The 24890-nt window shown below is 43.6% G+C and overlaps 2 protein-coding genes across 9 annotated transcripts in view; one reads left to right on the top strand and one right to left on the bottom strand.

The window, feature by feature from the left end:
* GON4L (gon-4 like) overlaps window positions 1–24890 on the bottom strand; it is a 107212-nt gene that overhangs the window by 11469 nt on the left and 70853 nt on the right. For 7 of the 8 annotated variants that reach the window (XM_053604686.1, XM_053604687.1, XM_053604690.1 and 4 more), the window contains 9 exons: window positions 23885–24083; window positions 22786–22872; window positions 20947–21118; window positions 19069–19213; window positions 14972–15122; window positions 5096–5212; window positions 3012–4709; window positions 1956–2211; window positions 661–845 (listed from right to left, as the gene is read on the bottom strand). In XM_053604686.1, coding sequence (XP_053460661.1) covers window positions 661–845; window positions 1956–2211; window positions 3012–4709; window positions 5096–5212; window positions 14972–15122; window positions 19069–19213; window positions 20947–21118; window positions 22786–22872; window positions 23885–24083 — 3010 coding nt within the window. Of the gene's footprint in view, window positions 1–660; window positions 846–1955; window positions 2222–3011; window positions 4710–5095; window positions 5213–14971; window positions 15123–19068; window positions 19214–20946; window positions 21119–22785; window positions 22873–23884; window positions 24084–24890 lie in introns of those variants that run through there. The other variant, XM_053604692.1, reaches the window with a different exon arrangement.
* LOC128595764 (60S ribosomal protein L27a-like) lies at window positions 14227–14721 on the top strand. The gene has a single exon (XM_053604706.1). The coding sequence runs from the start codon at window positions 14227–14229 to the stop codon at window positions 14662–14664; it is 438 nt and encodes a 145-aa protein (XP_053460681.1). The 3' UTR covers window positions 14665–14721.

Genomic DNA, 24890 nt, shown 5'->3' with positions numbered 1-24890 from the left:
GCAACCAAAAACTTTTCATTTTCTAAGGACCACACCCGATCCAGAAAACTGGTAATGCTTTTCTCCAGGTCACAGTCCTAGTCTCTTCTTCCTGATTTTAGCTCCATAACAAAATAGGTCAGAATGCATGTTTGCGCGTGTATTTCAGCATGGTGTCATTTCAGGGTAAATAACACATTAGGGATGTTAGTAAACAGTAAGGGACAAGACAAAATCATAACTATCACTGTCAGCTCTGCACCCTGCTGGGGGATAAAGGAGCCAGTTAGTTACTGACAGGAGGCAGTTACCAAGGATACTACCAGGAATAGTTTGTTTCATGTCTGAAGACCAAGGCACTTCCCTAAGACCCATTCTCTGGCCAGTGTACCAACTGCCTTTTCCAACCACCCAGGAAAGTCACAACCTCCCATGAAGGAGACATCATCTTTCTGCCAATTGCTAGGCTACAGAGGGATGATGCTAGGGTACTAACAAAAAACATACTGATGACTGAACTCCGAATCTCCTTGTGGTTTACTTACAGAGATATTTTGCCAAGAAAGCTAAGGCAGGGGCATTCAAGGCCTGATGTGCAGCTTGAAAAGCAGACTTCATTTTTAAAGGAGAAACAGCCGCATTCACAAGGACTGGCAGTAACAGGAAGCTGCATTTGCCTACCCTGGTCAGATAAGCCTGGGCAAAGGCCAAGTCCTTCTGTTCCCTGAGTGGATCCCTCTCAAGAATGTCTTCATCGTACAGCAACAGCAGCTTGGAGGCATCCTTGCTGGCCCGAGCCCGACTTCCTCGCTTGTTGCGGGCTCGATGTTTGTTCCGGCCCCTTCCAGCAGCTTTAATGCTTTCTCCTTGGAGTACACATGAAAAACATTGTTTCTCAGTCCCCCGCAACCGCTACTGTCCTCATTCCACCAAATGCATCCCCCATTTAAACCCTGCTCAATGCTATGGAGCACCTCAGGGGAAAAGCTGCTGGGAAAATTTTGTGAGGGGCAGGTCTGTCAAGTACGAAATGTCTGCAGCATGACTACACTAATTGTGAAGACAATGAGATAATCAGCTACTGCATGACAAGAAACAGAAGTCTACAGAGTTAATGCAGCTTTATGTTGGGCTCTCAAGGGATGATGTCTTGATGCACAATAAGCAGTGTGTTCTGGGGGGGGAAAAAAAGGTCTTAGCCTCACATGTGATAGATAAGGAACCAGTATAAAAATGTGGATGACCAGGCTGGGTGCAGTAGCTCACACCTATTATCCTAGCACTCTGGGAGGCCAAGGAAGGTGGACTGCCTGAGCTTAGGAGTTGAAGACCAGTCTGAGCAAGAGCAAGACCCTAAAAAATAGCCAGGTGTGGGCGGCGCCTGTGGCTCAGTTGAGTAGGGCACCGGCCCCATATACCGAGGGTCGCGGGTTCCAACCCAGCCCCAGGCCCAAATGCAACAAAAAAATAGCCGCGCGTTGTGGTGGATAGCCTAAGCCCAAGAGCTGGAGGTTTGGAGGTTGCTGTGATGCCCTGGCCCTTGAAGTGAGACTCTGTCTCCAAAAAATAAATAAATAGTCAGGCGTGTCACAGGCACATGTAGTCCCAGCTCCTCGGGAGGCTGAAGCAAGAGAATCACTTGAGCCCAAGAGTTTGATGTTGCTATAAGCTATGATGACAGGGCATTCTACCAAGGGCAACAAAGTTGAGACTCTGTCTCAAAGAAAAAAAAAAGTGGATGACCCTAATGCATATCTAGCAGCTCATGTGAAGCAAATTAAAATGTTCTGAGCATCTCTTCTTGGCACAGGTACCATATTAAACATCTGTTTTATGGAAGAGAGGTTGTAGAATAGATCCATGGGATTTCCTCTCAAAATCCTTGAACTACTGTATAAGCCACCCAGTTTGCACTGGTTCTGTAGACAATGAAGCTAATTGAGAGTAATCTCTCAGGACAGGCATGCCAGGCTTACCTGGAGGAGTTCTGCTGGTCTCCACATCTGGAGCAGTCTTGGGAGAGGCTGAGGTGGAAGGGGGCTTCTCAGCAGAGGCTCCAACTACTCCATCAGTCATTTCATCCTCCTTCTGCAGGGTTTCCATTCCTTCTGCTTCCTCTTCCTCTTCTTCTTCCGGCTCAGAATTCTCCTCCTGGGAGTTCTCTTCTTCAGACTCACCCTCCTGACTCATGCGCCTTTCAGATGCCAGCCATGTCAGTTTCTCCATTGTTTCCTGCAAAACCCTCCAAAGAGTACTTATAATGGCTTCTAGTGGCTTACAAAATGCTGAAAACACAGAGCTACATCTAAAGATCACACAGACTAAACAATGGGGGGGCCCACCACAGCCATGAGAAGCCTGATTCCCTTAGTCAGAGAATCCCAGAGACAGCTAAAATTGGGCCTGACAGGAAGAGGGGGAAGAAGTCATCTTTTGAGAGGTTCTCCTCTACCCTGCAGATAGCTTTCTTTTGTCAGCTCATAATTGTGAGCTATTTTTTTCCCTTTTCTGAAGTAGGGTATCATTGTGTTACCCTCAGTAGAGTGCCAAGGCATCACTGTAGCTCACAGCAACCTCAAACTCCTGGGCTCAAGTGACTCTCCTACCTCAGCCTCCCAAGTAGCTGGACTACAGGCACCTACCACCATGCCCAGCTAGTTTTTCTATTTTTAGTAGAGATGGCGTCTTGCTCTTGCTCAGGCTGGTCTTGAACTCCTAAGCTCAAGGGATCCTCTGGCCTTGGCCTCCCACAGTGCTGGGATTACAGGCATGAGCCACCTCACCCAGTCTTTTAAAGCATTTAAAGTGTGCTCGGGTGATTCAATTTAATGTTTAGATGAGTTTAACTCAATATAATAATATAATAAGTGAAACTTCATCCTTTCCCTCTTGTTTCAGCTCAACCCCAAAATTATGTCCCATAATGCATGCAAAAGTCAAATACAAATGATTTTAGGACTACCTACGATGCAAGCAAGCAGGTGTCATGCTAATAAATTACAAAATATTTGAAAATATTTCCCAGCTCCTACCTGGAGTTCTGGAACAGAAAGCACAGATTCCTCTGAAGCTGATGACATCTCATCTTCCTCATCCTGGGTAAGGTCATCAAAGTCCTCATCTTCCTCTTCTTCTGGCCCATCCTTCTCTCCTCCAGTTTCTGGCCCGGCTGGGGTCCCCAGTGACTGACCATCAACACTGGATGCATCTTCGGGTTTCCCTGGGGGACTACTAAGCATCACTTCGTGGTCTGTGAAGAACAGAGGATTCTTTGGTGATCCTTTGCTCACATCTCCTTCCAAGTTCCGTTCAGCAGGAGGCTCCTTAGAAGCTACAGGGGTTTGAGCTGGCTCACTCATCTCCTCTTCCTTCTGTAAAACTGTGTGCTTCTTCACCTCTTGAGCTTTGGTTAGCTCCTCACGAGGGGAGCCAGCATCCAAATCCATGGAGTGCTCTTCCTTAATTTCCTCACAAATGTCCTGTTCAGAGTATCCACTGATTTCCTCCCCAGCATCCTCAGGTTCCATCTTGACAACTTCTTCTAAGTCCCTAGAGGAAGAGTTCAGAGATTGCTGGGAGCTCTGAGGCAGCAGCTCCAGGGCTTGCCTTCCCTCCTCTGTCTTTACGATGGTCCAGCGGTAGGCACTGGTCTCTGATGACCCTTCGGGGCACTCGCTGTCTGTGGGCAGGGGCCCTGGGTTATGCTCCTCTTTTGGGAAGACAGGAGCACAGGGAGGAGATAGTTCCTGGGATTCTAATTTGGGTTCTAGGCCTTGAAAGACATTTTTCTCTTCAACCAAGGGGCAGGCAATGTCCACATTCACTTGGGCTTTATCTTCAGGAGTGGATGGTACAGGAAGATTTACAGAGTTGCCAGAAACGATTAGGGGTGAGATGGAAGAGGCCATAAGGGGCTGATTCAATGGACAAGGGAAGGAAGTAGGGTTAACCAAGAGGGTAGTGATGGGAATAGTCTGAGGACTTGGGGCCACAGCTGCATTAACAGGCTGGATCATGTTACAGCCACTGCTGAGGCTCACAATCTTCACAGTGGCTGCAGGGACAGTGAAGATTACAGGTGTGGAGTGGATGACAGGAGCAGCTTTCACACCAGGAGAAGCCTTGGCCCCTTTTACTTTTGAGGGTCTCCGTCTCACACATGGCTTTCGAAACTTAGAAGGGGCGAGGGAGGGCAACATCACTTTGGGCACAGGGGCAGAAGAAAGCAATGTCTGAAATTCAGACAGAGGAAAGCCGGCATTGCCCTCAGAGGGCATGGTGGGTGGTGCTGTAGGAGACTCAAATCCGTCACTTCCACTGGTCCCCAGTGGTGGGACACCTGGAACTGTCTGTAAGACAGCAGTTGGCTGGATCAGGGGAGGAACCCGCACTACCATTTTGCTAGGAGGGGCCTCTGATTGAGTTGACCTGGCTAGTGTTTTCCCAGGGTTGAAGCCAGGCTGGAGAGAGGGACTGGGTCGGATGAGGAGGGGTTTCAGGGTTGATGATCGCTTCTGTCTCCAGGCCTTCCTAGAAAATCGATTGGCAACTGGCTTCAGTTTCAGGACCACACCCTTAGGCAACAGCAGTGGATACCGAGTTTCACTCCCCAATTCAGAGGCATCTTTTTCTCGATCTGAACTGATCTTAGTGTCTCCAGTCCCTTTTCCTGCCTCTCTGGCACCATCAGCGAGGTGTTGAAGTTCATCCTGGATGGACGGCAGACTGGCCTAGTGGGAATAAGAACACTTTAATCCTGCACAAGTCAGAATTTGGGGAAAAGAGCAGGGCCGTCTAGACCTTTCCCAGCATCATCTCAAAACATCTTTCTAGGAAAAGTTTTTCTGTATGTCAAATTTCTGTGTAGACCACATTCCACTTATACTCTAGAAGCTCTTCTCTGAATTTCCTTTAGAAAGTTATCATTTTACCCATTAGATTTAAAAAGGTTGTAGAATCACCTGGGGCAAGGATAGAAAAGTAAGGGATGAGGGTAAGTGAGGAAGATTCCGACTTCTGCAACTAAGGCCTCAGAAAATGAGAGGCGCCCTTGCTATTTTTGCCTGAATTGTCAGTGATCTTGTACCTCCTACAGGCTTGGAGGGGAGGGTTGTACCTTTAACCAGAATGGGAGCCGGTGTTCTTCCCTCTCTATAGGCGGCTTCCACTGGTGAGGCTGGATCTCTTCACAGCACTTTACTAAGATTGGCAACTGTTTGGTCTTCTTATAAAACTGAACATAAAGAAATAAAGTGTGACTTACACTTCTTCCAGAAACACTGTTGTCTGTCAGCTGGGAATGGAATAAGTGGGGGGTTTTGAGATACATACACACAAACATCCACATACGTAAATACATTAAGTAGCATATGTTGAATACTTCTCCATTTCAAATTAAACTAATCTCTAATTGAAGCTTCTATAATTACTCTATACCTTCTAACTGATGATGTCCATTCTGGTTGTCAGGAAGGATAAAGTTTAGGCTACAGAGAAAAGGAAGCAGATGACCAGAGTAATTTTATATAAGATTTGCTCCATCTTGGCTGCTCTAGTAATAGTAACATAACCCTTATCTTGAACACCTGGAAGTTTCCTTTGAAGCAAATAATGGCGTGAAGGGCAGAAGAAGGAAAGGGAAAGAAGAAAAGAGAGGCCAGGCATTCAAGACCATTCTAGGCAACATAGTGAAACGACATCTCTACAGAAAAAGAAAAAAAAATTAGCTTGGTAAGGTGGTAGGCACCTGTAGTCCCAGCTCCTTAGGAAGCTGAGACAGGAGGTATCACTTCAGACCCTGAGTTTGAGATTAGAGTGACTTATGACTGCATCACTTAAGCCTGAGAAACAGTGAGAGACCATCAAGAAGAGGCTGGGTGCCTGTAGCCCAGTGGTTAGAGCACCAGCCCTGTGCACCAGGGGTGGTAGGCTGGAACCTGGCTCTGTGCCTGGGGAAGAAGGAAGAAGAAGAGGAGGAAGAGGAAGAAAAGGGGAGGAGGGGGAGGAAGAAAGAAGGAAAGACGCACACACAAAGAGAGAGAGACAGAAACAGTTGTATTTCAAGAGTAAATGGACAGAAGAATTGAACTTACACCCCTGAAATAAGCATCCATTCATTCAACATGTGTATAATGCATGTACCTGTCACTATGCTAACAGCTAAGCACACAGAAAAAAGAAGCACCTCCTTCCCTCAAGGAGCTTATGGACAACCGGGAGAGATAGTAGAAATGTAGACCAATAATGACATTCTACATTAAAAGAAAAAAATACAAAGATGTGCACAAAAAATGACATGTAACTGAAACTAGGACAAAAAAAATTTCCTGGAATAGATACAACTAAAAGTGAATCTGAATGGAACATAATGTGCTACACAAGGCAGGGGAGAGCAGAGAATAATTCATATGCAAAATAATGGATGTATTTAAGGAAGCAAAAGAGATTAGTCTGATCAGCACTAAACAAACGAGGGAGACTTCAGGAGACAAAGCAAACCAGAGGTGGGCAAAGCGGGCATTCTGGGGGAGGGTGGAACAGAGTTCAGAGACCTTAAACAGAGCAGCCTGAGGTACAAGCCCTGGTATCACAGAGGGTAACAGGGGATCTGAAGAAGGAATGGGGGAACTACAGTGTCAACTGTAAAGTCAAAGGGGATAAGATAGGCTAACAGGGAAATAATTGGAGATCTTCCTGGTAATAACATCCACACTTTCATAGGCTAAAGAGAAACTTACTGTTAAAACAGGGAGATTAAATACATCCCTTTATTTGGCTTTGTTCTCTCTTGAACCTCCATGAAAATGGAAAAGAAGTTTTATTGTTTTGGAAAGAAATTTTATTTTATTTTTTTTTTCTTGGTTCTTGATTTATTACAAATGTTAACAAGTCAAGAAACTAAATTTTACAAGTTGCGGAGTAATTTCCCCCCCACACGCCCGAGGGGGCCACCACTCCTCTTCCCTGAAGCCAGCAGCTAAGACCCTTGTCCTTCCATGCGGAAAGAAATTTTATTAAGCCTATAAGAAATAAGACAGTAAGAGAAAAGATAAAAGCAACAATATTTTGCAGCTGAAAAGAGATGAGTGGTACTAGGTAAAGGAAAATATAGAAAACTGAATTCCAAGTGGAGAAAGTTAAGGGATAAGTACATTTATATCAAAGACCAGTAAAAATACAAGACATCAGTTACCTCTGTAAGTGGAGGTAAAGCTGAAATTAAAAACAGGTGGAGGATGGGCGGCGCCTGCGGCTCAGTCGGTAGGGCGCCGGTCCCACATACCGAGGGTGACAGGTTCAAACCCAGCCCCGGCCAAACTGCAACCAAAAAATAGCCAGGCGTTGTGGCGGGCGCCTGTAGTCCCAGCTACTCGGGAGGCTGAGGCAGGAGAATCGCTTAAGCCCAGGAGTTGGAGGTTGCTGTGAGCTGTGTGAGGCCACGGCACTCTACCGAGGACCATAAAGTGAAACTCTGTCTCTACAGAAAAAAAAAAAAAGGTGGAGGCCAGGCATGGTGGCACACACCTGTAATCCTAGCATCTTGGGAGGCCAAGGCAGGTGAATTGCCTGAGCTCACAAGTTTGAGATCAGCATAAGCCAGAGGGAGACCGTGTCTCCAAAAATAGCCAGGTGTTATGGTGGGCACCTGCAGTCCCAGCTACTTGAGAGGCTAAGGCAAGAGAATCATTTAAGCCCAAGATTTTAAGGTTGCTGTGAGCTGCGATGCCATAGTGCTCTACCAAGGATGACAAAGTGAGACTGTCTCAAAAACAAAAACAAAATAGAAACAGGTAGAGATGAGAAGAAATTGATATTCTGCTGAAGAGGCAGTTAGGCCTCCCAAATATCTTCTACCATTAGGTGTAGCCAAATAACAGCCCCACAACCTACCCTGGCAGGAGCTCTGCTAGAAAATATGATCTCTGGACTGAGACTATCAGCATAGTTGAGGGTGGCAGTAGTATCGAGATGAAAGACAAAAGAAAAAGCTCCAGGGTAGGCCGGGTATGGTGGCTCACACATGTAATCCGAGCACTTGGGAGGCTGAGGAGGGAGGATTGCTCAAGCTCACAGGTTGGAGACCAGCCTGAGCCAGAGTGAGACCTCATCTCTAAAAATAGCCGGGCATTGTGGCAGGCGCCTGTAGTCCCAGCTACTTACAAGGCTGAGGCAAGAAAATCACTTGAGCCCAAGAGTTTGAGATTGCTGTGAGCTGTGACATGTGGTACTCTTCCGAGGGTGATAAAGAGAAACTCTGTCTCAAAAATAAATAAATAAATAAATAAATAACTCCAAGGCCAGGTACAGAGGTCACACCTATAATCCCAGCTTGTTGGAAGATGAGGTGGGAGGACTGTTTGAGGCTAGGAGTTCAAGAACAGCATGGGCAACATAATGAAGCCCCATCACTTAAAAAAAGAATAAGGAGGAGATTTTTATTTTTATTTTATTTTATTTATTTTGAGACAGAGTCTCACTCAGTCGCCCTGGGTAGAGTGCCATGTCATCACAGTTCACAGAAACCTCAAACTCCCGGACTCAAGCAATCCATCCGCCTCAGCCTCCCGAGTAGCTGGGACTACAGGCACCCGCGATGATAACTGGCTAGTTTTTCTATTTTTAGTAGAGATGTGGTCTCAGTCTTGCTCAGAGTAACCTCATGAGCTCAGGTAATCTACACACCTCGGCCTCCCAAGGTACTAGGATTATAAGCATGAGCCACTGCACCTGGCCAGGAGGAACTTTTTTTTTTTTTTTTTGCAGTTCTTGGCCGGGGCCAGGTTTGAAACCACCACCTCTGGTATATGGGGCTGGTGCCCTACTCCTTGAGCCACAGGTGCCACCCAGGAGGAACTTTTTTTTTTAATTAATTTATTTTTTTAATAGTACTCAAATGTCAATTTTATTGATTGTCTACATACACACTTATTTGCTACTACAAAGAAGATACAACACATCAAAACTTCCTTTCATTGCAATTTTTGAAAACCAGAAACTCTAATCAATTAAGCTCTAGCCAAACTGCCAAATGTTTCCTTCACATTCTTTTCCCACAAGTTACTTTGCTGCAAATTCTTTATCCTGCAGACTTCAGGCTTCTAAAACTCATGGAATGCTTGAGACCTATTGGTGATTCTTCAGGTCAAATCAAAAAGTAGAGCTAAAGTATACTGGTTATTCAAATACATGCAAACTACACTGATCCATTCATCAGTTACTGGTATTGAAGTAATAAGGAAAAGATACAAGAAAAAACCGTACAGAACTCATGATAGGTTATCAGAATTATTGGTATACATCCTATGTCCTTATTTAGCAAGCTTTCTCAACTTGCTGAATAAAAGTACCAATAAAAACCAAAACTATAAGATTGTTTTTGGTGAAACTGACGCAGTGTCATCATTCCCTATCCTAGCATTTTCAGAAGGATCCCAATTGTGAGACACGCAGTAACTGCAGTGACATTTGAATGTCTTACTGTAGTCACAGTCATTCTGAACTCCCTTAAGTCCATGTCTTTCAGTCGTCTTCAAAGCGGAGAATATTTGTTGATTAAAATATATCTCAGTCTTGCCAGCCTTTCTCTCTGCACAGATAACAGCATCTGCACTCCCTCTTCTCCTCCTTACAAGAGGCCAGCCATCTCTAACATCCTGGAAGATGCTTTTGCTATCCTGTTGCTGGGTAAAGCCTTCTGGTACAGAGGGAGGGAAATGGGTGCCTGGGTTGACAGACAGTTTATTAAGGTTCTTTATTAACGTTTCTGAGAAGTTGTGTGAGGGCTCTGAAACATCTTGTGAATCTTCTTTAGTGAGCATTTTTGAAGACTCTGGGGTCAAGAAGGTTGGGTCAAGTGTTTGTGAGAGATCCATTGCAGCCTCGGCTGAGCCGTTAGCTCTTCCGGGACCTGGGAGTCCCTGCAGAAGTGCGAGGAAACCTCCGCCACCGAGAACAACCCCGGAAACCCCAGGGCCGACAACTCCCCAGGAGGAACTTTTAAAAATACTCAGTGAGTAAAACAGAGCTATGGTAGAGTGGCGCCTGTAGTTCAAAGGAATGGGGCACCGGCTCCATATACCAGAGGAGGTAGATTCAAACCCAGCCGCAGCCAAAAATAAAAACAAAAAAACAAAGAGCTATGGTATATGAAAAATATGATAGAAGAAATAAAGAACCAACTTGGAAATAGGGTTAGAAGAAAAAGCTAAAATAATTCTAGAAAGTACAACAAAAATACAAAGTGATGGGAAAAAAGAAGAGAAGATTAGAAGACTAGTCTAAGAGTTCCACCATCTGATTACTAAGCATTTTTTTTGCACAGGGGAAGAACAATGAAACAAAGGGAAGGAGACCATCGTTACAAAATCCAGGCCAGTAAGGTGGCTCACACCTATAATCCTGGCACTCTGGAAGGCCACAGTGGGTATATTGCCTGAGCTCAGGAGTTCAAGAGCAGCCTAAGATAGAGACCCCCATCTCTACTAAAAATAGAAAAACCAGCCCAGCATTGTGGCAGGCACCTGTAGACTCAACTATTCAAGAGACTGAGGCAGGAGGATCACCTGAGCCCAACAGTTGGAGGTTGCTGTGAGCTATGATCCATGGTACTCTTGCCAGGGAGATAGAGAGAGACTCTGTCTCAAACAACAACAACAACAACAAAATCCAAAAAGTATCCCCAAACTGGAATATATGAGTTTCCAGAGTAAAAAAGATTTATCACATGTACAGAACCATGGAGGAAACTAGACATATGCTACAGCACATTACCATGAAGTTCCAAAATACTGGAGACAAAGAAAAAAATCCAACATGTTGTCAGAGGTTGGAAAAAACAGGTGTTACACAAAGGTTCAAGAGACAAATGGCCTCAAATTTCTAAACAATACACCAGGAGCTAGAAGAAAATGGAGTGAAGGGCCCTAAAAACTTCTCAGAAAAGGTGTCTCTTCTCACTTGTAAGAAGAACCCATCTGCAACTCTTATTGCAAGTGCTTTAACTTTTCATTTTGCTCTTTTTTTTTTTGGAGACAGAGTCTTGCATTGTCACCATCTTGTATTGTCACCCTTGGTAGAGTGCGGTGGCATCACAGCTCACAGCAACCTCAAACTCTTGGGCTTACGCGATTCTATTGCTTTAGCCTCCCAAATAGATAGGACTACAAGAGCCTGCCACAACACCTGGCTATTTTTTGTTGCAGTTGTCATTGTTGTTTAGCTGGCCCTGGCTGGGTTTGAACCTGCCAGCCTTGGTGTATGTGGCTGGTGCTGTAACCAATGTGTTACTGGCGCCGAGCCCTCTTTGCTCTTAAATAAAATTTTCCTTTGTTATACTAAAAAAAATAAAAAATTAGCAGAAAAATTCTACACATAGAGAAGGGGGAGATCAAAACAGAGACTTTTCATTTTTACTTTTAATTTTGAAATAATTTTAGGGGTTTTTTTGTTTTTTTTTTTTTGAGACAGAGTCTCACTATGTCACCCTCGGCAGAGTGCCATGGTGACACAGCTCACAGCAAACTCCAACACTTGGGCGTAAGCAATTCTCTTGTCTCAGTCCCATGTAGCTGGGACTACAGATGCCCGCGATAGTGCCCAGCTATTTTTTTGTTGTAGTTGTCATTGTTGTTTAGCAGGCCCGAGCCAGGTTCTAACCCACCAGCCCCAGTGTATATGGCCGGTGCCCTAACCACTGAGCTATGGGCGCTGAGCCAATTATTATAGCTTGATGGGAAGTTGCAAAAATGGTAAAGACAGGTCCCATGTGTCCTCTCACTTGTTTCCCTGATGTCACTTTTTTTGAGACAGAGTTTTACATGGTCAGCCTGGATAAAGTCCCATAGCGTCATAGCTCACAACAACCTCAAACTCTTGGGCTCAATTGATTCTCTTGCCTCAGTCTCCTGAGTAGCTAGGACTACAGGTACCCACCACAATGCCCAGCTATTTTTAGAGACAGAGTCTCACTCTGGCTCAGGCTGGTCTTACACTCCTGAGCTCAAGCAAACCACCTGTCTCAGCCAACCAGCATGTTAAGATTTCAGGCGTGAGCCACAACACCCAGCCACTGATGTCTCGTTTTATGTTACATGGTAACAAGAGTGACATGGACAGATTAGACACAGACTACAATATCAAACCAGGAAATTGGCATTGGTACAATCCAAAAACTATAGATAGTTCAAATGTAAAAATTTATTTCTCAGCAGCACCCATAGCTCAGTGTGTAGGGTGTCAGTGACACACACCGAGGCTGGAGGGTTCGAGGCCAGCCTGGGCCTGCTAAACAATGACAACTACAACTGAAAAATTGCTGAGCATTGTGGCGGGTGCCTGTAGTCCCAGCTACTTGGGAGGCTGAGGCAGGAGAATGGCTTAAGCCTGAGAGTTTGAGGTTGCTGTAAGCTGTAAACACCACAGCACTCTACTGAGGGCGATGTAGTGAGACTCTGTCTCCAAAAAAAAAAATTTACTTCTCAATACTCTTCCTCAAAATGTTACTCAGATGTGCTCTACTAAAATAAGAAAATAAAAAACAAACAAAACAAAAAGATATGGAATTCAGAAACTAAGAAGAGCTAACATAGAGGCAAAAGGAACCCCAGGATGGCAATGAGGAAAGAGAAGTCGCTGGTTCCATGAACAGCAGAGCAATGTGCTTATAGTGAATAGCACCAGGGACTCAGGGTGATTTTTTCAAGATGAAAATGACAGAATAACTAGAATGTTTGAACACAATGAAAGATTTTTAAAACTTAAGTAAACTTTAGTGTTGATCTGGGAATAATTACACAATAAAACTAAGTACTGTTCCACTCCACAAAAAATGCAATTATTAGCTCTAAGAGAAACAAATGGTTCAGCAGAAAAGCATCATTACATGCTACATACCTAAGCTTTTAGGAGCATTGTATAGTACTTACAAGGCTTACAAGGTAAACTCTGAATATACAATCTAATCAAAATTGTGGTATAATTATACTGAGAAGACTGGAGAACAGACGTTTGTGGTGGAACTATGGGAGAGTGGAAAATTCTCAAAGTTAATAAATAAGGTGTAAGTTCAAAACATCAAGAAATGGCTCTTACAGTCATGCTACCTAGATACAGAAGTAAATACATCATTGCCATTAAAAACCCAACTAGTGGCTCGGCGCCTGTGACTCAAGCGGCTAGGACGCCAATCGCATACATTGGAGCTGGCGGGTTCAAATCCAGCCTAGGCCTGCCAAACAACAATGATAACTACAACCAAAAAATGGCTGGGCATTGTGACAGGCGCCTATAGTCCCAGCTACTTGGGAGGGAGGCAAGAAAATCCCTTATGCCCAAGAGTTTGAGGTCGCTGTGAGCTGTGACGCCAGGGCACTCTACCAAAGAGTGACATAGTGAGACTCTGTCTCAAAAAAAAAAAAAACACCTGACTAGCAAGAAAAGGTGAAAAAAATATTTTTTCTGTGACTTTTTTTTTTTTTTTTTGAGACAGGGTGTTACTTTGTTGCCTGGGTAGAATGCTGTGGTGCATCATAGCTCATAGCAACCTCCAACTTGGGCTCAAGCAATCCTAATGCCTCAGCTTCCTAAGTAGCTACACTATAGGCACCTTACCACCATGTCCTGCTCATTTTCTATTTTTCAGTAAGACAGAGTCTCACTCTTGCTTAGGCTGTTCTGGAACTCCTGAGCTCAAGCAATCTACCTACCTCAGACTCCTAGAGTGCTAGGATTTTAGGTGTGAGCCACTATGCTGAGCCTCCATGGTAATTTTCATAGACCTATTTGACTCTTTAAACTGTTTAAAACTATTTGCTCTTTAAATATATAACTTTTATGAAAATATCTAAATAAAAAAGAAGAGTAAGGTGCCATGCTCACTACTATAATCTCAGCACTTTGGGAGGCCAACATAGGTGGCTCACTTAAGGTCAAGAGTTCTTTTTTGTGTGTGTGTGTGTGATTTTTTTGGCCGGGGCTGGGTGTGAACCCGCCACCTCCGGCATATGGGACCGGCGCCCTACTCCTTGAGCCACAGGCACAGCCCAAGGTCAAGAGTTCTAAACCAGACTGGGCAACACAGTGAGAGCTCATCTCTACAAAAAGTAAAGAGTTAATGAGAAGCTTATAAGTAGAATACTATCTACTCTCTTTCTAGAAAGTTAGAGAAAGAGAATATATGACTAAAGGGAAATATGAATTCACGAAATCTTTTAAGACTTGAACAATTTCTCTTTCATCTCGGCTGCCGACATGCCATCCAGATTGAGGAAGACCCGGAAGCTTCAGGGCCATGTGAGCCACGGCCATGGCCGTATCGGCAAACACAGGAAGCACCCAGGAGGCCGAGGTAATGCTGGTGGCATGCATCATCATAGGATTAACTTCGACAAATATCACCCAGGTTACTTTGGGAAAGCTGGTATGAGGCATTACCACTTAAAGAGGAACCAGAGCTACTGTCCAACTGTCAACCTTGATAAATTGTGGACACTGGTCAGTGAGCAGACACGGGTAAATGCTGCCAAAAACAAGACAGGAGTTGCTCCCATCATTGATGTAGTACCATCGGGCTACTACAAAGTTCTGGGGAAGGGAAAACTCCCAAAGCAGCCAGTCATTGTGAAGGCCAAATTCTTCAGCAGAAGAGCTGAAGAGAAGATTGGAGGGGCTTGTGTCCTGGTGGCTTGAAGCCAAATGGAGGGGAGGTTCATTAAATGCTATTTCCTTGTAAAAAAAAAAAAAAGACTTGAACAACTTTAAATTTAAGGGAAATATCCAAAAAAAGAAGAAGAGGATGAAGATAATACAGAGGAAAATAATGGATAAATGTTCCTGAAAAGGCAAGAGGGACTAATCTAGTACATAGGTGGGAGTAATTAGGTGGGAGTAATTAATCTGAGATAAAAGAAGCCCTCTCTCTTCTTTGAGACTAAGAAGGAAAAGAATAGATATGCGTAGGCAAGGTTCCCAGGTAAAGTATGCAGGCAGCACTCACTTTAATGATGTTGTCAGGAGCTCTGTTCATGTTGAGGTTCTTGATTCTCACAGTCAGTTGGCGGGCAGTCTTGCAGGTTAAAAGGTACTTGCTGATTAGAGGGTTAGGAAACTCGGTGCCTTCAAAATGCTTCAGTCCTAAAGCTAACAAACTGAGAAAGGAGAAGTGACATTAAATCGCACATCACAGTCTTCTTAGAGAAGCTTCCCCAAAAGCCCCCAGACTAACTCAACATATTTTATCATCCATTTTATTTTTCATCTAATTATTATACAAGTAGAAGACTACTCAAGAAAATTTCAGGCCAGGCGCAGTGGCTCACGCCTGTAATCCTAGCACTCTGGAAGGCCAAAGTGAGTGGACCACCTGAGCTCACAGGTTCGAGACTAGCCTGAGCCAGAGCGAGACCTTGTCTCTAAAAATAGCCAGGCATTGTGGTGGGCACCTGTAGTCCCAGTTACTTGGGAGGCTGAGGCAAGAGAATTGCGTGAGCCCAAGAGTATGAGGTTGCTGTGAGCTATGACAGCACAGCACTCTACCAAAAGTGACAAAGTAAGACTCAGTCTCAAAAAAAAAAAAATTTTTTTTTTCAAATATTTAGTGACTCCTGGTGGCGCCCAAGAGTCACTATGGTGGGGTGCCATAGTGACACTCTGTCTCAAAAAAAAAAAAGGGGGGGGAGGGCAGCACGTATGGTTCAGTGGGTAGGGTGCCAGCCCCAAATACGGAGGGTGGCAGGTTCGAACCAGCCCTGGCCAGCTAAAACAGCAGTGGCAACTGCAACAAAAAATAGCCAGGCTTTGTGGCAGACACCTGTAGTCCCAGCTACTCAGAAGGCTGAGGAAAGAGAATTGCTTAAGCCCAAGAGTTGGAGATTGCTGTGAGCTGTGACGCCATGGCACTCTACCCAGGGCAACAGCTTGAGACTGTCTCAAAAAAAAATAAAAAAATTAGTGACTCCTAATAAGTACTGTGAATATGAATCAAATACAAATTAATAAATAAGTGGGAACAGGAAAAACTAGCTATCAATCATTACTATCAGATCATGATGAGCTTTATACTAACAATACAAAGAAGGTTCAAAGAGAATACAAAGGAAGAAGAATGATTCTAATAAAAATGATATAAAATAATAGGTACTCTGTCAGACAAATTAACCAATACTATCATAACATAACATGATATAATAATGTTTACATACGTACATGCTTGCTGATGGCAGTTTGGCAATACATATCAAGAATCAGAAAACTGCTCACAGGGCGGCGCCTGTGGCTCAGTGAGTAGGGCGCCGGCCCCATATGCCGAGGGTGGCGGGTTCAAACCCAGCCCCGGCCAAACTGCAACAAAAAAAAAAAAAATAGCCAGGCGTTGTGGCGGGTGCCTGTAGTCCCAGCTACTCGGGAGGCTGAGGCAGGAGAATCGCCTAAGCCCAAGAGTTAGAGGTTGCTGTGAGCCATGTGACGCCACGGCACTCTACCGAGGGCGGTACAGTGAAACTCTGTCTCTACAAAAAAAAAAAAGATAGCCGGGCGTTGTGGCGGGCGCCTGTGGTCCCAGCTGCTTGGGAGGCTGAGGCAAGAGAATCGCGTAAGCCCAAGAGTTAGAGGTTGCTGTGAGCCGTGTGACGCCACAGCACTCTACCGAGGGCAGTACAGTGAGACTCTGTCTCTACAAAAAAAAAAAAGAAAACTGCTCACAATCTTTTTTTTTTTTTTGAGACAGAGTCTCATTTTCTCGCCCTTGGTATAGTGCAGTGGCTCACAGCTCACAGCAACCTCAAACCTCAACCTTAACCCCTTGGGCTTAAGTGATTCTTGCCTCGGCCTCCCAAGTAGCTGGGACCTCAGGCGCCCGCCACGAAGCCCGGCTATTTTTAGAGACAAGGTCTCACTCTGGCTCAGACTGGTCTTGAACTCATGAGCTCAGGCAATCTACCCGTCTAGGCCTCCCAGAGTGCTAGAATTACAGGTGTGAGGCACTGCGCCTGGCAGCTCATAATCTTTATCAAATAATCTGGTTCTAGGGAACTTACCCATAGGGATAAACTCAAAAGATCTGAAAAAGCTCTATCCTCAAAGATTTTTGTCGAAGCTTCACTTGTAATAGAAAAACAAGAGGGTGAAAAAAGGCAATATACTGCTCAGGAGGCTGAGGCAAGAGAATAGCGTTAAGCCCAAGAGTTAGAGGTTGCTGTGAGCCGTGTGACGCCATGGCATTCTACCCGAGGGCGGTACAGTGAGACTCTGTCTCTACAAAAAAAAAAAAAAAAAAGGCAATATAAGGAAATCACAGGGTCTTTATATATTGCTTTAAAAGATAACATAACCAGGGCAGTGCCTGTGGTTCAATGGGTAAGGCGCCGGCCCCATACACCCAGGGTGGCGGGTTCAAACCCGGCCCTGGCCAAACTGCAACAAAAACATAGCTGGGCATTGTGTCAGGCACCTGTAGTCCCAGCTACTCGGGAGGCTGAGGCAAGAGAATCTCCTAAGCCCAGGAGTTGGAGGTTGCTGTGAGCTGTGACGCCATAGCACTCTACTGAGGGTGATAAAGTGAGACTCTGTCTCTACAGAAAAAAAGAAAGAAAAGAAAAAAAAGATAACATACCAAAAACAAAACAAAAACAAAGAGTGTTACAGCATAGAAAAAAAAATTTTTTTCAAGATGTTAAAAAAAGCAAAGAAAGCCAGATGCTGTTGCTCATGCCTGTAATCTTAGCACTTTGCAAGGCCAGCCTGAGCAACATAGTGAGATACAGCAATGCTGTATCCACAATAAATAGAAAAATTAGCCAAGCACAGTATCTCACATCTATAGTACTATCAACTCAAAAGGCTGAGGCTCAAGGATTGCTTGAGCCCAGGAGTTTGACACTGCAGTGACTTTCAAAAAACAAACACCAGCCTGAGCAAGAGCAAAAATAGCCAGGAATTCTGATGGGTGCCTGTAGTCCCAGCTACTTGGGAAGCTGAGGCAAGAGAATCACAAGAGTTGGAGGTTTGCCATGAGCCATGATGTCATAGCACTCTACTTGGGGTGATAAAGTGAGACTATGTCTCAAACAAACAAACAGGCTGGGCTCCATGGCTCACACCTATAATCCTAGAACTATGGGAGGCCGGGGCAGGTGGATTGCCTGAGCTCATGAGTTCAAGACCAGCCTGAGCCAGAGCAAGACCTCATCTCTGGAAAAAAAAAAAACAAAAAAACTAGCTGGGTGTTGTGGTGGATGCCTGTAGTCCCAGCTACTTGGGAGGCTGAAGCAAGAGAATCGCTTAAGCCCAAGAGTTCGAGGTTGATCTGAGGTATGACGCGATGGCATGCTACTGAGGGTGACAAAATGAGACTCTATCTAAAAAAAAAAAAAAAAAAAATTAAAAAGGCAAAGCAAAGGGTGGCACCTGTGGCTCAGTCGGTAAGTCGCCGGCCCCATATACCGAGGGTGGCGGGTTCAAACCCGGCCCCGGCCAAACTGCAACCAAAAAATAGCCGGGTGTTGTGGCGGGCGCCTGTAGTCCCAGCTACTCGGGAGGCTGAGGCAAGAGAATCGCTTAAGCCCAGGAGTTGGAGGTTGCTGTGAGCTGTGTGAGGCCACGGCACTCTACCGAGGGCCATAAAGTGAGACTCTGTCTCTACACAAAAAAAAAAAAAAAAAAAAGGCAAAGCAAAAATTACTTAAATTGACAGCAGTTATTAAAGAAAAGCATGGAGAAAAAGAGTAAAACCACTGTCTTGGGGATGGCAGAATTATGAGTAAAAATTTTTATCCTTTGAAACATTTCCTTTAGTAGTATTACAAGATTGGTTTTATAATAAATAAAAGAGCAAACAAATTAAAATATTTCAAAAATGTGTGTTGAAAGTACTCTGGGCACTGCCCTACAGAACTCTGCCCACCTGCACTGCTTCTCCTATTATCTCTGTGTCCGTGACTTATACATTATCTTACTTCCACTAAGCTCCTCAAGAGGAATTTTATCTTCTTTTTGGGATATTCTTTTATTTTTTGTAATTTTTATGTCTTTATGAAGCTGAAGAAGCCCAGGATCCTCTGGACATTCTGTTCTTTTGCTCTCTGAGTAAACACTTACTTGTCCTCAGCCTTGGTGAAAAGGATCTTATCCTGAGGATTCTTTGCCTTCAGGGAGCACACTGGAAGCAGCTCTGGATACATGAAAACCTTGCTTGTGGCTAGTATCCAAGCCACTTGTTTGGGCAAACAGGGAAATTCACTGGCTGTAAGAAAAACAATCTGTGATAAACAGAATTCTAGGGCAAAACAGATCTTCACAGAGCTGAGAATGCATTTTTTTTACATTTAGGTAGAGTTACCCTTATCTAGCTTGGTCCCCTCCCAATCAATCATCCTCCTCACAGAACTTTCCATGATCTTTGTAAACCTAACATTACGCTTAAGGAGTCCCATTCCATATCGATGAAAGTTGATTCTCTTCTCTTCTCAGTGAATTCAGTAAGAACTCAATAAATTCAGTAACACAGCACTTACAGGGCGCCTCATAATACCTAGTAAAGAAAGTTTTACCTCCTTCCCCCTTTAAATCCTTGAAGGATAAGAGACCTTCAATAGTGCTTTTTTTCTTCCAGGATAAGATTGCATGCCATGAAGGCTACGTTGAACAGTTTGATGAGAATATTTCAGATTGTATATGAAACCAGCACATTGTACCCCTTGATTGCAGTAATGTACACAGCTATGATTTAACAATAAAAAATAAATAAATAAATAAATAAAAATAAAATCTAAGGAAAAACACAAATCAGAAACAAACCACAAATAATTTACTAATCAGAAAAAAAATCAGAAGCCAATATTTTGGCTTAAAGGAACAGCAAATACTTTTTTAAAAAATACTAAACCAATGCAGGGTAAAAACTAAACCTGTACATTTCTTTAAAACATTGAATGTTTTCAGGCTTGAAGCAGTGGCTCACCCTTGTAATCCCAACACGGAGGCCAAGGTGGGTGGATTGCTTAAGATCAGAAGTTTGAGACCAGCCTGAGCAATAGTGAGACCTCATCTCTAGTAAAAAAAATTAGCTGAGCATCATGGCAGGTGCTTGGGAGGCTAAGGCAAGAGGATCACTTAAGTCCAAGAGTTTGAGGTTGCTGTGAACTATGACACCATGACATTCTAGCCTTGGACAACAGAGAGAATTCTGTCTCAAAAAAAAAAAAAAAAATCAATGTTTTCAAAAGTAAACAGTTCTGCCAGGTGCAGGTGCGGTAGCTCATGCCTATAATCCTAGCACTCTGGGAGGCCAAGGCTTGAGCTCAGGAGTTCAAGACCAACCTGGGCAAAATCCAGACCCCCATCTCTATTAAAAAATAGAAAAACTGAGGCAAGAGGATTGCCTGAGCCCAAGGTGGAGGCCACTATGAGCTATGAGGCCATAGTACTCTACCCAGAGCGACAATTAAGACTCTGACTCAAAAAAAGAAAAAGCAAACAGTTCTTGTGACTCTAAAATATTGAATGTTAGCCTATAATTTGTGCCTACCTCTCAAATCAGCATTTCATTGAAAATGGAGATTATCACCTACCCTATAATCACTATGGGAAATAAAATGTGTTGATCTTAATAAAAATTAAAAACCTACATATAGCCATACTTTACTACTTGACTTCCATCTTTACCAGACTCCAGCTCATGTCATCTTACACCTTATACTTACCCTCTTATCATTTGTGCCCACTTCTTAGCACTGAGTCCCATGTATATATCCCCTACATCTTTATCCTAGTCACTGCCTCTATACCTTACCTAAGCCTAGATACTATCATATAATTCCAGAACTCATTTATAATGAGCACAAAGAGGGGATAAATGAAAGAAGGAAGAAATTACAAATATCCTAAGTTCTCTGTTCCTAGTGATTTATCTACAGGATAAGATTTCCACCTCTTACTGTAAGTAAAAACTGAAAGCTGACACAATCTGTCCCCTACCAGTTTTCTTGACAGTTTTATGAGGACTCCAGTCAATGTTGACATGTGTGTTGAAGTCTTCAATAAGCTGCATAGCTCCAATCAGGTTACAGGGCTGGAATAAAGTCTGAAACCTGGGGCTGAGCTGATGGTGAAGGGCGATGGAACTTTGAGCAAAAGTTCCCAGCTCTTTCTGGGAAAAAAAAGACACAAAGGAGATCTAAGACAATTCCAGACGATTGATGCCAATAGCCTTTAGAATCTGAATAAGAAATTATCCTTCCTACTATAGGATAAAAACAGATAAAAATCATCATAGAGTCATTCACAATAAACATCATTCCATTAGGCCTGCTCTTTGGCTGAGTCCTCAGATATTCAGGGACTGTATTTATTATACACTCATTCACTCTTTTTTTTTTTTTTTTTTTTTTTGTAGAGACAGAGTCTCATTGTACTCCCCTCGGGTAGAGTGCCATGAGGTCACACGGCTCACAGCAACCTCTAACTCTTGGGCTTACGCGATTCTCTTGCCTCAGCCTCCTGAGCAGCTGGGACTATAGGCACCCACCACAACGCCCGGCTATTTTTTGGTTTGGGAGGCTGGGTTTGAACCTGCCACCCTCAGCATATGGGGCTGGCGCCCTACTCACTGAGCCACAGGTGCCGCCCATTCACTCTTGTTTTATTCTTAGACTTAGCATTCCTTAGCTTTTTGGATACATGATCTAGTTCCCTCAGAAATCTGGTATTTGGTATATATGATCTAGCTCCCCAGCTAGAATTAAGGTTCTCCAGAATGAGGGCCATTTCAAATATTTTAGTCTTTTGGTTTCTGTGGATAAATAACACCTACAAGAAAGTATTCCTCATGATCCTCTGAACACAGTACAAGGTGAATACATCCTGTTGAACACCAAGGAATTTTAAGAGTACTAGCAGACATACTCCTCAAAACTCCAAAGAGAATTAACATAAGAAGCTGAAAGTATCATCATTAACTGTCTGTAAGTTCGGGAGAATTTTTATTGGGTTTAAAACTTCGAATTTAAAGAAGCCCTTTCTCCAAAATACTTCAAAATATCATCAGCAAAATTAATTCTATACATAAAACGCTAACATTGAGACTAACCAATGGACAATGAATTTCTTATCTATAAAATGAATAGCAGTATCAAAAACCTAAGGAGTGGGGGCAGCACCTGTGGCTCAAGGAGCAGGGCGCCGGTCCCATATGCCAGAGGTGGCGGGTTCAAACCCAGCCCTGGCCAAAAAGCCACAAAAAAAAAACCTAAGGAGTGGGCGGCACCTGTGGCTCAAAGAGGGAGGGCGACGGCCCCATATGCCGGAGGTGGCAGGTTCAAACCCAGCCCGGGCCAAAAACTGCAAAAAAAAAAAAAAAAACCTAAGGAGCAAGGATGGATCTAAAGATGAGGAAGAGGAGCAAATAAAAATATCAGAAGCATAGTATTTTAAAAAATTACATGTATTCTCTTATTTTAAGGCAAGCATGAGGTAAAGCACATTGAGTAAAGTGAGATATGTCTACCACAGACAATGAATGGACCCCAGGTCTGGGCCCCATTTATGGTCTGGGGTCCTATTTTATATTGCCTGGGCTACACCCTCCTCATGGTTCCCACATCACCATTGAGGAATGCACTACTTATCTTTTTATGGAAATTAGTGGCTCATGTCCTTTCAGTGAACGTAGGAAGCCATAAAAGAAAGCAGGCATAGTGACCAAAAACATCCAGGAAAGAATAAAATGTGATTATAATCAGTGAATAACTGTGAGAAATTACTGTCAAGATAATTTCATACTTGAGTCTTTAGAGTTAGGGACATTGGGAACCTTACAAGAAATATCCTGGTGGTACTGGCCTCTGAACTGAGACTGGGGTTGCAGGTGGCGAGAAGGTGGATTTGCGTCAAGAGCTGAACATGCTGGGGAGGGAAAGAGAATAACACAGTGATGTGTTACAACATGGCCACTTCAGGAATCTAGAAGGATCTTACCAAGATGTTTGCAGCTATTTATCACAAAATTATCCTTTGAAAGGACTGTTAGAACAACATAAGATCTTGCCATAAATTTCTCAGACGTATTCTCTTAAACAAAATGACAGAACCAGAGGAAAGTAAACCTCAAACCAGAGGGACTGAGATTAGAAAGAGGAAAAAAAAAACCTACATGTCACAGTGAAGGCTGTTCAATTTCACAATGGATTGCAAATAAATAAATATATATCTATTTAGAGCACCAAAAAAAAATTCACAATGGATTAATGAAGCCCCTTTGAAATCTACAGTCCTCAATACTATTTGGTTCCTTACAAATAGTATTGTAAGGAACTTTTCTTTTTCTTTCTTTCTTTTCTTTTTTTTTTTGAGACAGTCCACTCTTGTTGCCCTGGTGGAGTGCCATGGTGTCACAGCTCACAGCAACCTCAGACCTTTGGGATCAAGCAATTCTCTGGCCTCAGCCTCCTGAGTAGCTGGGACTACAGGCGCCTGCCACCACATTAAACTAGAATTTCCATTTTGTTTTGTTTTGTTTGAGTCTAGGTCTCAATTTGTTGCCCTTGGTAGAGTGCCGTGGCATCATAGTCTCACAGCAACCTCAAACTCTTAGGCTCAAATGATCCTTTTGCCTCATTATCCCAAGTAGCTGGGACTACAGGTGCCCACAAAACAACTGGCTAGTTTTAGAGCTCAAGTAATCCACCCACGTCAACCTCCCAGAGTGCTAAGATTAGAGGAGTGAGCCACCATGCCCTGCCCTCCTTACAAGCTTTCCTGCTAAACCATAAAGGCATGAACATGATGATCCATGTAACAATCCTACAGTCCATGGCAGTAAAATACTTAGCGCTGATTTTGACAAAGCTGCTAACTGTTGGCTTCAATGTCAGTAGTCAGCATAATCCAACACTAAAGTTACCAAAAAGAGTCTTACCTGCTGCATCTGTTGCTGTAATCTCTTCCTCTGTGCTGCATCTAGAATTAGAGTCTGTTGAACTTTCTCACTTTGAGGCTTAACCTTCTCTACCTCCTGCTGCTGTTTGGCTGAAGATTTCTTCATTTTCAGTTGTTCAAATAATTCCTTCACTGTCCGATGTTGTTCATTTAGCAAGTTGGCCAGTGGTTCCTCAAACCTGTCCCCAACAAGATGAGTCAATGTAATAATTTTCCTATGTCTAGGGAACATCTAATCTAACAACAACACATCTAATCCTTCCTAATGGTGAGCTAAGAGTCTAAATAACGTTCATTTACTGCTAATACCCAAATCTCACTTAAACCAACAAACGTATCCAAATCTTTTCTCAAACTGTTAACACAGATTCAAATAACATGGTTATGCATTACCTTCTATTCCCTACCCCATTCTTCTACAATTATTGCTCTAAGTGATACACACATGAAGAAGAAATTAAACAAAAGTCAAGAAACAGACAATGATCTGGATAACAAAGCAGCCAACGTGCTAGTGGGAACTTGTCATTCTTCTTCTTCTTTTTTTTTTTTGAGACAGAGCCTCAAGCTGTCATCCTGGGTAGAGTGCCGTGGCAGCACAGCTCACAGCAACCTCCAACTCCTGGGCTCAAGCGATTCTCCTGCCTCTACCTCCCAAGTAGCTGGGACTACAGGCGCCCACCACAACACCCGGCTATTTTTTGGTTGCAGCTATAATTGTTGTTTGGCGGGCCCAGGCTGGATTCAAATGCTCAGGTGTATGTGCTGGCACCTTAGCCGCTTGAGCCACAGGTGCCAAGCCTATTGTCATTCTTCTTAAATCATACCTATATCCACATTAATTTGAGACTTCTTCTTATATATGATATAGAATCTTCTAAAAGTATAGCATTTGCTGGTTGTGATGGCTCATGCCTATAATCCCAGTACTTTGGGAGGTTAACACGGGTAGATTGCCTGAGCTCAGGAGTTCGAGACCAGCCTCA

This window comes from Nycticebus coucang, chromosome 10 (assembly GCF_027406575.1).
Source record: "Nycticebus coucang isolate mNycCou1 chromosome 10, mNycCou1.pri, whole genome shotgun sequence".
NCBI lineage: Eukaryota > Metazoa > Chordata > Mammalia > Primates > Lorisidae > Nycticebus > Nycticebus coucang.
Note: the sequence above shows the minus strand (reverse complement) of the source record. Positions and strands in the feature narration are given on the sequence as shown.

What these genes read in the sequence shown, in the direction of transcription:
- LOC128595764 (XM_053604706.1), top strand. Translation starts at nt 14,227, where the DNA reads ATGCCATCCAGATTGAGGAAGACCCGGAAGCTTCAGGGCCATGTGAGC.